The sequence below is a fragment of the Hylobates moloch genome, unplaced genomic scaffold, assembly GCF_009828535.3.
Source record: "Hylobates moloch isolate HMO894 unplaced genomic scaffold, HMol_V3 SCAFFOLD_17, whole genome shotgun sequence".
Taxonomy (NCBI): Eukaryota; Metazoa; Chordata; class Mammalia; order Primates; family Hylobatidae; genus Hylobates; species Hylobates moloch.
Genome location: NW_026652292.1, coordinates 13,666,425 through 13,683,822, shown reverse-complemented (window position 1 = coordinate 13,683,822; position 17,398 = coordinate 13,666,425). Strand labels below are relative to the sequence as shown.

Sequence of the window (17,398 nt, the reverse complement as noted above, 5' to 3'; positions counted from 1 at the left end):
AATTATCAGTTGTCAGTAATTCTGGAAGAGAAAAGCTAAGCATCCCGTGTTATTGCAATTGTTGGGAAGAAAATGCGGTCATTAAAATAAAAATCAATGTCATTTTAGTTTTTCAATTTTAAAATAGAATTATAAAATTTTAAATTTAAACCGAAATGGTTTTCTGTATCTCATGTATATTTAATAATCATTATTAGTTTTTGTACTTTTGCAATCACGGCATTTTTCATCCACCAAACAAATATTTTCCACAGTTGTTATGAAAGCACATATGAATTTCTTTTGAACATCTGAAAATAAGATCTGAATGATGTACCCTTTTCTAGAGCGTTGGCCTCCTTACCATTTTCTGCCTAAGTCTTTAGCCACTCTCGCCTCTGCCATCTGCTACATCGGGCATCTTTGCTCACCTTTCTGCCTCTTTCTGTTTTTAGTCATCCTGTAAGCTTTTCTATACCCAGATCCTACCCATTTTGTTTCCCATAATCGTGGCCACAAGCTCCATGATGGGATGTTGCTGTCTCTCCACCCCCCAGCCATTCTTCCCACCACTTTCCTACGTCATTGAACGTTGCCCTTCCAATGGCAGTCTCTATGCATCACCTATATTTGACACTTACACCCATTTTCATTTCCTAGTAACGCTGATAACAGCTACTTACATTTCTACTTCAGCAGTCAGCTCCTGGATAACTATGTGAGTGACAGGGGAACACTGACGTAGATAAAACAGAAAAGGAAATATTCCAAGTATATTTGACTAGAAAAGCCATTGTATGATTTCAAGCAGTCTCCTGATTATATTTGCTTGGACTGATATTGAAATGAGCATATATTCCCTACATGTACAGCTCCTGAGTGGGGCCTACAGTAAGTACAGGAAGCTTTGTATTATAAATTCAACATGCTGAATTCACAGAGGGGGAATATAAATCAGACACATCTAGGTTTAAACTAATTTCTTTCTATTCTTTTGTCCAGGCAAAAGTAGTTGAATTGCCTTCAACATTTCTTTAAGTGCTAGTTTCCCATCACCTTAATGAATTTATTTCCTTTTAGCAAGTTCTTCTGATTTTTCAAAGGCATTTATTTTCAACATGTGAGAGCATAGAGCAGGAAGAGATTCTTTCTTTTTGGGGTTGGGACAGGCCTCATGGATTGAGTCATTTCTTAACTGTCTCTGAAAGACGAGTTGCATTTCAGCACTTTTCTTTGGTTTCTTTGTTTGTTTGTTTTTGAGACAGAGTCTTGCCCTGCTGCCCAGCCAGGAGTGCAGTGGTGTGATCACAACTCACCGCAGCCTTAAACTCCTGGGCTCAATCAATTCTCCCACCTCAGCCTCTTAAGTAGCTGGGACTACAGGTGCATGCCACCACATCTGGCTAATTTTTGTTTTTTGTTTTTTTTTTTTTTTTGTAAAGATGGGATTTTGCCATGTTGCCCAGGCTGGTCTTGAATTCCTGAGTTCAAGCGATCTGCCTACTTGAGCCTCCCAAAGTGCTGGGATTACAGGCATGAACCACCACACCCGGCCAGCACAACACTGTCTAATTTTTCCTTATTTTTGATACAAAATGGAGTCGAGAATTTGCCCTGTGCGCTATAATGAATATTTTGCTACAGCCATCTAAAATCATCCCAACGTGATATTCTCTATCTTAGACTTTTTTCCCCCAGTCTGGATGAACTTCAACACTTCATAGTTTTCACTATTTACTAATAATTTACCAATCCCTGGAGGATCTTCTTCACTTAGAAGGGATTTCAAATGTGGACATTGCCAGCTCTGAAAAATCAGTTGCTGATGTAGCTTCTCACTTTCACTAACGCCGTGTCCCCTCTGTGCATCAGTTAATGGGTCACAGCAGGATGATTGAGATAGGCTCAGGTCAAAGAGCACTAAAAGCTTTTGTAGTGTCATCCCTCATTCATTGGGTTTGCCCCAATAAAGGAAAGAATCTTTTACTAGGTCCTTTTTATTAGATTTACTGTAGTTAAGGAATTCTTTTTCCTTACGTTTCTTTTCTTTCTTTTTTCTTGACCCCACTATTGAGCTAGGCATTCTCCCATCTTTGAGAACTTTGCGCTTGGTAATGGATTTCCCCAGACAAGGCTGGGGTAGATACCACTGACCACTCAGACACATCCCTGGGAATGCTTGGTGGAGACTGTGAAGGAAAGATGGCCTCAGAGAATGTGCCCAGCAACTCTTCCCACCCAGGCAAACCTTGTGCAATGAGCCAATAGAGCAGACACTTGGAATTGTGTTGGATTGAGAGAATTGAAGTCTAGAAGATCCACTGGACAAGAGTTACTGTCCATACTATGCACACCCATAGCCTGGCTTTAGATACCCAAATTGCACAAGCCTTGGGACTATTTCTTGGCCCTTGTTGAGCAGCTGCAAGTATCTCTTTTTTAGCTTAACCATAGCCACGACTTCTGTCATGGACCCATGTATGAGACACCATTTTTTAAAACTGCAATGTCCTGCTAGATTAAGTTACAAAACAAAAACAAAGAGTACAGAGCCCAGGGTTTGCCATCACCACACCTTCATTTAGGCCAGTGGTTGTGGTTCATGGAAGAAAGCGTGCTGACCTTGCATTTGGCTCCATTTGGGTCCAAATTAATTTCACGTGCATGGAAATTAGTATCGCCTAACCTCCTAGTTCATGAAGATGTCGAAACCGCTGCTGTGGATTTTAACTTTCTTTACACATTTATTCTTGACAGTAACCTGTAAGGCACTTGCCATGTTCTGAAGCTGCCTGGGTAGTCAGCAAAATTCAGGGGAACAAAACTGCAGGTTCCTGTGCCCTTCCAGTGAGCCATTGGAATAATTTCTGGACCAGTTCTGTTTGCCAGACTTCTCTTTTCAAACTTTCCCATTATTCATGGGTTATTAACCAGCTCTGTAAAGGGTGAATTAGTATAATTTGCCATAATTTAAACCAACGAGGGTGCTAGGAGTGAACAGACAGTGTCAGTATAGTCTCACAATTTATTGCCATGTAAAAAACCACCCCGATCCTCAGCGGCTCAAAACACAAGCATTTATTTTTGTTTGCAAGACTGCAGGTTGGCTGGGTGGATCTTTGGAACTTGACTAGGCTGAGGCCTCTGTGGTCAGCTGAGGGCCAGGAGGTCGCGCTGCTGACCTTGGTGGGCTCCTTGTTAGCGAACATCCGGCCAGCCTAGGTGGCCTCTGTTGGGACAGCTGAGCTCTCCTCCACATAGTGTCTCATCCTCCACTAGCATTGCCTGGGCCTTTTTAGATGGCTGTGGTGACACTCCAAGTGAAGGGACAGAAGCACACATGATGGCTCCCTGAGGCCAGGAATCAGAACGGGCTGACCATCATTCCCACTGCACACTGCTGACCAAAACAAATCACAGGCCAGCCCAGATTCAAGGAGGGGGGAATAGACCCTAACTTTTGGTGTGAGGAACTGCCAAATCATGTGACAAAGAGTGGGGATATAAGTAGGAGGGAAGACTCAGGGATATTTTTGCTACCAGTATATCCCAGTCACTTTTTTTATTTTTAATTATTTATTTATTTATTTATTTATTTATTTATTCTGCTCTGTCACCCAGGCTAGAGTTCAGTAGTGTGATCTCCAGTTATTGCAACCTCCGCCTCCCAGGCTCAGGCGATTCTCCTGCCTCAGCCTCCCAAGTAGCTGGGATTATAGGCACCTGCCACCTCGCCCAGCTGATTTTTGTATTTTTAGTAGAGATGAGGTTTTACTGTGTTGGCCAGGCTGGTCTCGAACTCCAGACCTCAGGGGATCCGCCCGCCTCGGCCTCCCAAGGTGCTGGGATTACAGGCATGAGCCACCACGCCCAGCCTCCCAGTCACTTCTTTTGGGGATTATGGATTTCAACATTTATTCAGTCAGCACACTGGGCTAGATCCTGAGAATTCAAACATGAATAAGAAATGTTCTCTAGAAAGAAGCAGATCTGCAGTAAATTATTCTGAACCCCACTCCACCAAGTCTTGATGCCAGTGAGATAGAATTCTTGTTCTTGCATTAAAAATTCACAATTACTTTACTTACATTGTGCATGGGTTTATGGTATCTCTCCAAGACCTAGGTGATATTTATGCCTCCCATCCCCAACACTGGACAAGTGTTGCCTAGTGTAGATTATAGATGGGTGACATTAAATGTCTGTGTCCCAGCCCATATGCAGGAAACTGCCCCCTTCACAGCTGTGTTAGTGTGTGCAGTACCTGAGGCATACAAGTCACTCAGCATGTATTTATCGAAGTGATTTAAATATGGCCTATCAGCCATATAAACACACATACCTTGGAAATGATACCCTAGAAGCACAGGGGTAAAATTACCTGCTCCCTTGAAAAGCCTCGCAAGCTGGTCACAGTGGGTCAACAACAGTACCTGTGAGACTTTTAAACATTGAGGACTTGGGAATTTGAATTAGAATAATGGTTCTCAAATTTGCCTATTGGATGTGGGAAAATGTATGTAGACTTATTTCGGTTCATATTAACATTTTATGGTTTGTAACAGCTCCTGGATGAACAGGTTTGAGAACCACTGATTCAGAAAGGGCCCATGGCCCTGGCTGGCTAAGGTCAGTGGACCCGTGGATCTGAAGGGCACTTTCTGTGTCCCTTGTTTAGGAGGGTCAAAGCTGTCGACCTGTAAACAGGTCAAGTCAGTGTCTTCTTGCTGTTGAAATATCATAAAATTTGTTTACATCTGTTCAAAAACCTTGTTTAATTTTTTTTGTAATGTTCTGCTCTTCATAAGGAATACAAGCTGTTTTAGAACAGTCTTGGTAAGGCGGTTTATAGAAGCTGAAGGTTGCTAAATATTGCTAAGGCAGCTAGCCTGGTAATTATGGACTGTATGCAAATCGCTTTAAACAAATTACCCCCTCCCACCCCCCCAATAGCTCTAGCTGGAAATAGCTCAGGGGCATGGGAGGGAGGGAGTCGCCCCAACAGAGTGGGTGAGAACAGTTGTTGGGATTTTATACTCACAGCTCCCAGGGTAGAATTAACCTCTACAGTTACAGACTCCTCTGTCATGTAGGGGAAGAGTAGATGGAAGTTAGAAAACCTGAGAGGAAAAGCTTCTTCCCTTGGCCTCCAAATATCTCCCGGAGTAGCTGAAAGGGGAAGAGACTGAAATAAAAAGAAGTTAAAAGAAGCAAAGGCAGCCTCAAGCCTTATAGGTCCCACAGTACTCTGAAACCAAGGGAGCTAGGACCAGCCCTGGATGCTGAAGAAGGCAAGAGTTGGGGACACCTCACCCAACCAGAAAGCTGGGCTGGGCTCATCCCCAGGAGAATGGATGGCGAACGCCCCAGCGGTCCTTAGACCCCATAAATATTATGTTTACCTCAGTTACTCTGCATGAAGGCACTGTTTTTGATGTTTCTGTTAAACTATTGTAATAAGTAGCTATATTTAAGAAACTGAGGTTAAATTATATAGAGAGTTTATTTGGGCCAAGATTGAGGATCACTATCTGGGACACACTTCCCAGTGGCCTTGGGGAGTGCTCCTTTCAGCCTTTGTTACAAGCAGGTTTTTAAAGGCAAAAGGGGCTGGGCACGGTGGCTAACGCCTGTAATCCCAGCACTTTGGGAGGCTGAGGCCGGTGGATCATCTGAGGACAGGAGTTCAAGACCAGCCTGGCCAACATGGTGAAACCCCATCTCTACTAAAAATACAAAATTAGCTAGGTGTGGTGGCACACGTCTGTAGTCCCAGCTACTTGGGAGGCTGAGACAGGAGAATTGCTTGAACCCGGGAGGTGGAGGTTGCAGTGAGCTGAGATTGCACCACTGCACTCCACCCTGGGTGAGACAGAGCAAGACTCTGTCTCAAAAGAAAAAAAAAAAGGCAAAAAGGGACAAGGAATGGGCTGACACGAAGTCGCTTGACGGGAATACTCATTGATTTACGGTATAGGGTATGAATTGTGGTGTCCAGCATACGGCATTTTATGGCTACTTGGCATCAGTTCATCTGGAGCCCACATAGCAAGTGGCTTCAAGGTCATTACTCACTCAAGGTGGGAATGAGACGTGACTGCTGTCACACATTGTCACATTTCAGTGCATCCCTAGGTCTGACAATTAAAGGGGATGCCCTTCCTCAGATGAGTTTCTTTTCCTTCTCAGCAAGGAGAAGCTTATGTATATTGATCTCTGTATTTCTGGATGCTACATGCAGACTGCATGCCCTGCTCTCAGCTGCTAAAACTCACATGTCCCATCTGATCTTCCTGCCACCCCAGAGTTTAACATGAAAATAAGCCTCTCCCCTGTCTCAGAAGCCACTTGTACCTGTGTTCCAGGGCTGCCGTAACAAAGTATCACAAACCGGGTGGTTTAAGCAACAGAAATTGAGCATTTCACAGTTCTGGATGCTGGAAGTCGGAGGTCAAGGTGTTGCAGGGGCGGCTCCTTCTGAGAGATATGAGGAAGACTATCGTCCAGGCCTCTCCCCTAGCTTCTGGGTGTTTGCTGGCAATCTTTGGCGTTCCTGGGCTTGTAGAGAAGTCACCCCGGTTTCTGCCTTCATCTTCACACTGCGTTCTCCCTGTATGCATCTACCTCTGTATCTGAATATCCGTTTTATAAGAACATCAATCATCGGATTGAGAGTCCACTCTACTCCAGTATGACCTCATCTTGACCAGTTATATCTGCAATGACCTTATTGCTAGATAAGGTCACATCCTGAGATGCCAGGGGTTAGGATTTCAACATCTGAATTTTGAAGGAACATAGTTCAGCTTATAACACTGCCCTTTCACCAATTCCATAGTCCCCAGCTTCAACCACGGCAGTCAAGTCCCCTCAGCTGGTGTTTTATAGTGACCGTAACCTTCACCAGGGGATTTTAGCTCATGAGCTATTCCTAGCCAGCCCTGTGCTCTTGCACTTGGCATTGTGTTCGTTGCTCTACTCGCCTGGCACAGCTGCCTTTACCATTGCCAGTGGCCTCAGCTGAGAGGTGGGTGTGGGGACAGCGGTGTGGGCAAGGTCAGGATGGTCTCCTTGCAGATCCCTGCACAGTGAACATTTGTTGACTGAATGAAAACACATGTGCAAATAAACAGCAGCAGCAACAATAAACTTTGAACAAAATTTCCACAGTTCAGCACCCAAAGTAGATCATTTGTATGATTAAGTAACATCTTCATTCTGGCTTTGTGTTTCAGCCAGCTTAGCTCATGTCTAAATGCAATTCTCACCTGGCTGCAAAATCAGACAGGAGCTCTCCCTCCCTGCCTTCCCAGGTCAAACCTCTACTAATCTCCTCTTCATCTCTGCACAGCTTCTGATCTAAACGACAGGGACATCACAGCTGCCTCCTTCCATCCATGTCCCTTGCTATAACTAATCCCATCTTCCCAGGTCTCTTTTCTTTCTGCCATGTGACATGCCCTCTCTTGGATTTCTCTTGATTCCTCAGTGGTTCTGATGGAGCAGCTACCACCACACCCGGCACCTTTGCTCACCTGGCAGCTGACCTTCTGGTTGTTCACCTCTACCCTGCCTGGAAGGACTAGGAGCTTTCCTCCTGCACTCTCCCTGACCTGCCCCACCTCGCTCTCTGAAGATCGTAGTCATTCCAGCTTCCCACCCCTTGAAACCACTTACTCACACCTCTAATATCCATAGTTGTAAGAGAATGAAAACAGTAGGCACACCTACTGTTACAACACTCGTAAGACACTGTGAAAAACATGAAGATTATTATTTTCTTGTCTTTCTTTTCCCTTCCTTCTCTTTCCTTCCCTTTTTCCTTTCCTTTTCTTTTTTTCCCTCCCCTTCCCTCCCCTCCCCTCCCCTCTCCTCTTCTTTTTTCTTTTCTTTCTTATAAAGACAGGGTCTTACTCTCACCCAGGGTAAAGTACAGTGGCACGATCATAGCTCACTGTACCGTTGAATTCCTGGGCTCAAGCAATCCTCCTGCCTCTACCTCCCAAGTAGCTGGGACTACAGGCATGTACCACCATGCCTGGCTAATTTTTAATTTTTTTTTTTTTTTTTTTTTTTTTTTGCTAGAAACAGAGTCTCACTATGTTGCCCAGGCTAGTCTCAAACTCTTAGGCTAAGCAATCTTTCTGCCTCAGCCTCCTGAAGTACTGGGATTACTTGCCTGGCCTGTTATTTTTATATATAATCGAAACCTCTATCAATGAGGTGAAAAAACAGCTCAATATTTTATTTAACCTTTGCTAATAATATCTGTCAGGATTCCTGACTAATACATTAGGAGACCTTTCTCCTTCTTCGCTATTCCTATTTGACACATATGCATTCATTCAGCCCGTACTGGCTGAGTGCCTGCTATGTTCCTGTCACTGGTAACAAATTCTGATATTGGAAGGACTACAAAAGCACCTCCGCAATGTCATTTTCCAGCGTGCAGGACTATACCCTAAGTTGCCACCCTCTTCCCAAAAAGTGAAATAAAAGAACTGGCAAGTGTGAAAAAGCTAGCTTTAAAGTTTTATGGAAAGGCATATTAACATCTAGAAATTTTCTCTTAGTAAATAATTAAGAATATGTGTAAACATTTAGCTTCAAACCTAGCCACCAAGCATTCTTTTGTAGTATCAAAATGATGGAAACCACCTCACTGTGTAACAATAGGAGACTGGGCAAGCTGATACCAAGCAAACTCTCAAAAAGAAATTCAGTTCATTGAAGGGATTTCAAAGAAATAAAATGTAGAAATATATCATGGAAAGATGTTCATGGTTTACAAAAGAGTATGCGTAATACAATCTCGTTTTTACGTTAAAACACAGAACGATAAAAGAACTTGGTGATTAGAACCCAGAGCATTCATTGGCTGTGACCCACTTTGGGTAGAGGGATGAGATTGTAGATGATTTTTTTCTATTTGCTTATCTAATCTTTCTACAACGAACAAATACTACATTTAAAATTGTTTTTAAGCTTTTGAAATGAAAAGAATATAAAGATATCCTTTTCTAACTATTTCCACATATGCCTTTCGACGGTTTGCAGCTTATAGTGACTTAGGATACTACATTATCAATAAACTGCACCATGTGGACGAGTCGGTGGGGAGCAAGACGAGAAGGGCCTTCCTGTACCTCGCCGCCTTTCCTTTCATGGACGCAATGGTGAGTAGAGAAGATCGTTGGCTTTCTTTCTTTCTTTTTCTTTAACTGGTGGTAAAATATACATAATATAAAATCTACCATTTTAGCTATTTTTGTGTGTACAGCTTAATGGCAGGAAGTACATTCACATTATTGTGTAACCAATCTTCAGAACTCTTCATCTTGCAAAACTGAGATTCTATCCTAATTCAACAGTAACCCTCCTCGGCCCCCTCCCCAGCTCTGGGCAACCTCCATTCTACTTTGTAACTCTACAAATTGGACTACTTGAGATACCTCAAAAGAGTGGAATCATACAGCGCTTGTCCTTTTGTAATTGGCTTATTTCACTGAGCGTGTCTTCAGGGTTTATCCATGTAGTAGCAGGTGTCAGAATTTCCTTCCTTTTTAAGGCTGAGTCACTTTCCAGTGAATGTCTAGGCCACATCTTGTGTATCTGTTCGTCGGCTGATGGATACTTGCGTTGCTTCCGCCTTTGGGTTCTTGTGACTAATGCTGCTATGAACGTGAGTGTGCAAATATCTGAGTCCCTGTTTTTGGTTCTTTGGGGTATATACCCAGAAGTGGAATTGCTGGATCATACGGAAATTTAATTTTTAATTTTTTGAGGAATTAGCAGACTGATTTTCATAGCAGCTATACCACCATCCGAGTACTCAGGTCCCAATTGCCTGTTGACTTTTAACCAGTCCATCTTGTCAATTTATTTAATTTTGCCACAAGTTCTGGTAGGTGGCAGGAAACCCCATTTGAAAATTTTGATGCAGATATACAGTTCTTTTCTGATATACTCAGGATCAAAGGATCAGAATCACTTTCTGATAAACTTACCACTTGTGTGGCACAGACACTCACAGTTTTAGAGTAAGAATCTGTTGAACATACTGGTAGGGTTTCATTATTTTAATAACTAGCTTTACCTCATTAGCTCAGGGCTGCCCACTTCCATAAATTCTTTGTCATGATACGGAGGAGTGCTTAAACAGTGCTTTTCATTCTCTTCTGCTGTCTTATAAATATAAAAAAGACTTAGCAAAAAAAAAATGTATATATATATTCTAATAAGGTCCAATGCTGCAAAGTAAACCCTTTCCTTTGGCTCCATTTTGAATTATTCTTGGAAGGAGACTTAAAAATATGTTAGTCTGTACAGTTTTTTTTTTTTACCACCCCCACCTCAAGTTTATATACAGTTAAATGCACGATGTAAGTGCATAACTGGCTTCCCTGCGGTGCCTGAACTAGCCCATGGTGGTAGCCCAGTTAGAGAACTGAAGGAGGTGGCCTTTCTGACGTCCCTAAAGAGTCGAAGCCCAGCTTCCTAGACAGGTCCATGCCGTTGCTCTGAGGTCTGTCCTCCCATCTGTGTTGAAGTGGGAATCTACACACATAGAAGAATTACAGTTATACGGTGAATTCCAGGAACTCAGGACTGTTAGTAAAAGTGAATTGCAGATTCTTAAGGACCTCGTATTCCATGTCGCTTTAGCTGTATTTATTTGCCATAAGAGAGTTTCTGAAATCAAATAGAACACCAGAACATTTGTAATTGGTACCCTTTTCTTCCATGTTTCTTCTGTAAGTTCCCCCAGAGACCCTGGTATAACAGCAAGAGATGGCTTATAAAAATGAAAATAATGAACATTTATAAGGACCAGATCAACTCCTCCCTCCCCACCCCCTCACCCCTGGCAGCATGGCGCTGATATATTGGTTGGAGAGAGAATATTGAAAACCAGCTAGCTTATTGTATGGTGGCTTTCAGACAACAAAGCCAGCCCACAGCCGTGTTTGCAGATGGGCAGGGAATTAGCTGTTACTCTACAAGGTCTTGACATGGACCTGGGGAATAGACCCTGCTTGTCTCATTGCGCGTAGCTCAGATGAAATGTCATTTCTGTGTCAGTCCAAATCAACCTTGAAGGTAAGAAGGATGATCCTTAAACAGAGCCCGTCATGAACTTGAAACCTTCTCCAGACCTGCTGTTCCCCGGGCTTTTCGTCTGCTCCCCTCATAACACCCTCCTCCTCATCTCCCAAAGTGTCAGGTCAGATCCTGCCCAAACTTGAAGGCAAGAAAACAGTAGACCCTAATCAGTCAGTGAGCACCGGTAATGACTGTAATAACTCAGACCCAAAAGAGAGCCCTCATTATGATCTGCATCACGTGGGAAGGATGCTGCTTTGGGACTGAGATGCTTGAGAGAGAGAGATTGTGTTTCCTCCATTCTTGGTATTCCTTCAGCTTTCCTGCCAGGCATGCAAACCTAATAGCGCTCTAGTCTACATACAATTGGTACTAAATAAATACCTGCGTGCAGTCCTTCACTCCACTGAAAACTCTAATGTGGAGCCAGCCACCAGATCAAGTTACAGTAATTTTACCAACCAAAGATTTATCAGACCTGGGCTGCTAAGGCTTTGAGGGGGGTATAAAGTGTATTTCAGGAATGCCCGGTAAATCGCAACAACCAGAAACAGCATAATCCTGAAGGTGTATCTCATGCCAAATTCTTTTCTTTCTGGCAGGCATGGACCCATGCTGGCATTCTCTTAAAACACAAATACAGTTTCCTGGTGGGATGTGCCTCAATCTCAGATGTCATAGCTCAGGTAAATACGGTCTGTGTGTCAATCAGAGCTCCTCAGGGTCCCCTTCTGGCGTGTGTAACTGATGTGTGATTTATATTCATTCGCCGTGCAGTACACTCTGCATTCGACCTGGTTTTGCCAGCACCGTTACATCACATAGAGACCGCAATAAATATTTGCTAAATGAATGAGGAAAGAGAACGCCCTGTAATAACAGTATGTATAATCTTGCTAGAATACGGGTTGTAAGAATTTAAATTTAAATAAAGGGGTTTTGACCTTTATTTTTAAAGAGCATGCATGTGAGAGGACCGTAAAGTCATACCTAGTACCTTTTGGCATGTCTTAGGGTCACTGTGCACTTGCCTGGGTGCCCTCTGCGTGGCCTAACACTGTGAAGTCTGTCACTCTGTTCTAGAGGGAGGGCTCTTAGGAATTATTCTTAAATGTTCTTATAATCCTCTGTTGTTACCACGCAGGGCTGCCATTCACAGGTCACTTCCCCACATTTAGAAGGAACCAGGAAGTTGATTCAGCTACCTTTCCATGCGGTCTGAGAAGAAGGCCTACATCCCACTTTCTGTTGGGTCCAATTCTCTGAGCCCTGGCGCTCAGCCCTGGCTTTCTGTCCTTTCTTCTTCTACCAAGGATAGCGCATGAACAATTTTAGTGGAAAAATAGATTGAATTCCTATGATTTATAAATTAGACTAAGTTCCTACAGTCAGGGATTTGGGAGAATGATTTCTTCATAGAGGAAGAGGTTAGACTATATCTCCAAATGCCTTTCCAAATTCTCTTTTTTTTTTTTTTTTTTTGGAAACGGAGTTTCGCTCTTATCGAATGGCACGATCGCGGCTCACTGCAACCTCCACTACCCAGGTTCAAGTGATTCTCCTGCCTCAGCCTCCTGAGTAGCTGGGATTATAGGCATCTGCCACCATGCCCGGCTAATTTTTGTATTTTTAGTAGAGATGGGGCTTCTTCATATTGGCCAGGTTGGTCTCAAACTCCTGACCTCAGGTGATCTGCCCACCTCGCCCTCCCAAAGTGCTGGGATTACAGGCGTGAGCCACTGCGCCCAGTCTCGTTTCTATTCTATGAACATTTCCATACATTTTTCCTTTCTTGCACACCCTGATCTCTTAGCCACCTTCTTGAAATAATCTACTGTTGAACTGTTAGTACTTCCCTAAAGACCAATAATTTCCAGATTAATCGTGTTTACTCTGTGGATCACTATTATAAGTAATTTAAATGGATTTCTACTAACCGTGTGTGTGGATATGTGTGGGGTGTGTGTGTGTGTGTAAATACTAGCAATACTAGCAGCCGCCATTCTTTGGTATGTCTTTGTTAATTTTCTTTAGAGTTAGTAGAGAATTTTGTCCAAGTCTCACTTTCTGTATCCTATGGGAGATGAACTAAACTGCCTTATTCACTCTAATCACTTCATTTGAAATTCAGTAAGCCTGTCTAATTTCAAACACTGGCATCAGCAAGTCGGTGAGCATTTGTGAGCACACATTTGTAGATGTGTGGTTTTTTAAAGGCAAAAAAAAAAAAAAAAGAACTCTTAACTTTGCCTAAAATAAACATAGTAGCCATCCAAGACAGAAGAAGAAAAGCCTGTCTCTGAAAAAGACTTTGCCAATACACCTACAGCCATTTTCCTCCTCTATTTTAAACCTGATCCTGGCCCTTGCCTGTTGAGGGAAGGCCTACAAGTTCAGAATAAACAGATCTGGTTAGTGGGAGCGTGGAAGCCGAGTTCAGATGCCATCTGGCTTCAGGCTGTGCCTGGTGGAGTAGTTATTTTAAACCTTGTTGCTTGAGTTCCTGCCACAATTTGGCTGGGGGAATAAATTCTCTTTTTAAGTCTTTTACCCTCAGGCTTCCTCTCATTACCTGAAAATGTTTGTTAGGTATGAAAACATATCTAAGTTGGTAATGAGTAAATGGATTCCATGCAAAGTACTTTGAAATATCTCACCTTGGCATAAATAGCACATAATCACCAATCACCAATGATAAAATGGAAATCATTTATAATGCCTCAAATTTCAATGGCAATTCTCGAGGGGGGTTTTTTGTTTTGTTTTGTTTTGTTTTGTTTTGTTTTCAGATTTTACTAAGTTAGTGGGTTTCACACAATAGTACAAAAAACCTCTTGGTTTGGTGCAACCATGCAGTGCTTTTCTGTGCCGTCATTATTTTAACAGTGATATGTTCCAGTCAATCATTGCCAAGGGATTTGTGAAAACATATTGCTGTTTTTGTTTTATCCCCTGGTCATCTGGACCTTCTTAGCTTCCTTGATATTAAGGTGAGAATTCTCAAGGTTGTTTGCTGTCTTTGGACTTTCCATCCTGTAACTCCTCTGCTATCATCAGCCCTTGCCTTTCAAGGTCAGCTGACATTCCAAGGCTGGTCAGATCATAATGTGTACATCTCCCGCATTCCTGTAAATTCCCTTATCTCCTGCCTTTTCATCTCAGCCTTCTGAGAAAATTCCTCTGAACCAACCCTATGTTATGCATCTTCCTCCACTTGTGCGGTGCTTCTACAAAAGGTTACACAACAGAATAGACTAATCAAACTGTAAATGCACAATCTTATCCCTCACCTCTGCTGACTCTGTAGGAACTATTTCAGAGTGTTTCTCTACCTCTCACCTCCCAACATATGACCTCATTTCCCACCTCACAGAGTCAATTGCAGCAATCAAATTCGTCACCTTCCAGCCAACAAACCTACACACTTACCTTCCAACCCTGCATCCTCCCCATTCTCTTCTCATTGTAGGGGAGGAGGGACACAGGGCCACTCCTTTGGGTCCTGGCCTATGCTGCTTCCTCAGGAACCTGTTCCCTGCTTTCTCGTGCGTCGTTTCCCTTGTCCTGTCACACTCAGATCTCTGCCATGTTAACACAGCAACGAGAAGCTTCCTGTGTATTTCACCTAACTCTTTAGCTACAGTTCTATCACTTTATAGCCAAACTTCTTGGGAGGGTGGCTTCTACTCACTGTCTTTTTCACTTCTCTTTCATTCTGTACCTACTTGAGGCTGACTTTCACCCCCATCAGTCCACCCAGATGATTCTTACTAATGACTTTCCTGCCATTAAACGCAGCAGGCAGCTTCCCTGATCTTCACTCTGTTGACTACCCGCTCCTCAGTCACACGCTCCTTCCCACCGGCCCTCCCACCGCTGCAGTCCTGATTTTTACATGCTTCAGCTTGTTTTTCCATTGGTATTTGGCCATTAAGGTTGATGTAGCTCAGGAATATGCATTGTCCTGCTTTTGTTCTCCATATGCTTCTGAGGTCTTTGGAATGAGTGGATCCCAGGAAGGCTCTAGACAAAGGCTGGGCTGATCCTCTGATTTCTGCAGGACAGGGAGGTTAATACATTGTTAAGCTTGATTTAGAGACTGTACCATAGAATAGAGATATAAACATTATTGTAATTTCATTCTCTCCTGACTCTGGTTATTTCAACCTATTCTAGTTTTATAGGTTAGTATTTTCAATGTTAATGTAAGTTGTTTTATAATTATTACTGTTGGTGTTTTTTGGCAGCATTTTTAGTGACTTTTTTTTGAGATAGGGTCTCCCCATCACCCAGGTTGGAGTACAGTGGCACGATCAAAACTCACTGTAACCTCAAACTCCTGAGCTCAAGTGAACCTCCCATCTCAGCTTCCAAAGTAGCTAGGACTACAGGTGTGCACCACCACACCTGGCTCATTTTTAAAAATCTTTTATAGAGATGGGGTCTCACTAAGTTGCCCAGGTTGTCTGGAACTGCTGGCCTCCAACAATCCTCCAGCCTCAGCCTCCCAAAGCACTGAGATCACAGGTGTGAGCCATGGCACCCAGCCCATTTTTAGTGCCTTCTATCCTATAAACATTAATGTCTATTTTCCTGTATATGTCATTGATCACTACTGTTTTTTTATTTGTTAAATGTAGCCTAGTCCTCAGGTGTGTGTTACATACACACCTGAGTGTCCAGCCTCCAGAGGGAAAAGCTACATTAAGTTGGTAATGAGAAAATAGATTCCATGCACAGTACTTTGAAGTGCCACCTTGGCACAAATAGCAGGTAATCATCAATCACCAGTGGTAAAATGGAAATTACTTATAATGCCTCCAATTTCAGTGGCAATTCTCGAGGGGTGTTTTGTTTTGTTTTGTTTTGTTTTCAGATTTTACTAAGTTAATGGGTTTCAAACAATGGTACAAAAAATCTCTTGGTTTGGTGCAAACATGCAGTGCTTTTCTATGCTGTCATTATTTTAATAGTTGTATGTTCCAGTCAATCATTGCCAATGGATTCTTGAAAACATACTGCATAAATTTTTTTAAAGCAATAACCTTAAAAAAGATGCCTTGAAAGATTTTTGTAGTTGCTTAAAAGAATTTTAATGGTGGGTATAACAAAATGATCCGCGTTCCTCCAGTGAATCCCAAACATCTGCACCTGAATTACATGAGAGCGACATTGGGTCATCATCTAATTTTTGGTTCTGTTTGCATAAAAGTCAAGATCTTTGCTCAGGGGTCTGTCTCAGGTTCAAGAGCGTGCCCCTGTGCTTCTGTCGATCGGTTCCCGCTTCTCCCCTCTGACCTGTTCCCGTTCTCCCTTCTCTCAGGTTGTTTTTGTAGCCATTTTGCTTCACAGTCACCTGGAATGCCGGGAGCCCCTGCTCATCCCGATCCTCTCCTTGTACATGGGTGCGCTTGTGCGCTGCACCACCCTGTGCCTGGGCTACTACAAGAACATTCACGACATAATCCCCGACAGAAGTGGCCCGGAGCTGGGGGTACGTATACCAACCCAACAGCAGTCTGTCTGAGACTCAGAGTAGAATAAAACTGTATTCCGCCTCTATGTAAAATGAGAAATCAATGACATCAAAACATGAAATTAGCCAGGATGTCATACCCAGAGGCCAAGTGCTAGATGTCTGCAGGGAAAGACAGTTGGAGGATTAATGAACTCTAACAGATGGATGTGATCTGAGATGTCACTGCCCAGCCTCCTTATCCCATAGGAGGAGACAGAGGCACAGAGAATCTGTGGCCAAGGAACAGAGACAACATTCGTGGTTTCTCTTGCTCTTATGAGTTATTCTGCAGTCAACAAAGGTTTTAGGGCCCACGATACCTCTGAGTTTATATTTCATTGTGTTTAATTTTACAGCAGGGATCCAGGCTTTGTTTATACTTTCTTCAATGGCCAATCCCAGTCCCTTATTCAGGTGCCTCCCGGGGACCAAGCACAATATTAGGTACCACAGGGCAACACAGAAAATTTTAAGATATGGTCTCTACCCTCAAGCAACATCATATCCCATCTGGCAGATCAGAACAATACAGAAGCAACAATTAAACAGTCATCTGAGACAGCACATCACCTGCATGAGGATTTAGGAGCCACTAACACTGGGAGAAGGAACACGGTGATGTAGTGTAAGATGCCTCCTTGGAGGAGGTAGATCTTGCTGTGCCCTGCAAGTTGAATAAGAAACAAGTAGGAGTGAGATAGAGAACCTTATAGAGATGACCAAAGCATTCTGTTTGCTGTAAGTATAAACATTATCTGATCTCTGTGTGTGCTAATTTTCCCTACCCGTAGGTATGAG

At 43.0% G+C, this 17,398-nt stretch overlaps 1 protein-coding gene across 1 annotated transcript in view; it reads left to right on the top strand.

The window, feature by feature from the left end:
- The window catches only part of ANKH (ANKH inorganic pyrophosphate transport regulator), a 172,382-nt gene that overhangs the window by 104,164 nt on the left and 50,820 nt on the right, over positions 1–17,398 (top strand). Inside the window, exons 3-5 of the mRNA XM_032135815.2 lie at positions 9,037–9,155; positions 11,685–11,768; positions 16,406–16,576. Of these exons, the coding sequence (XP_031991706.1) occupies positions 9,037–9,155; positions 11,685–11,768; positions 16,406–16,576 (374 nt within the window). The remainder of the gene's footprint in view (positions 1–9,036; positions 9,156–11,684; positions 11,769–16,405; positions 16,577–17,398) is intronic.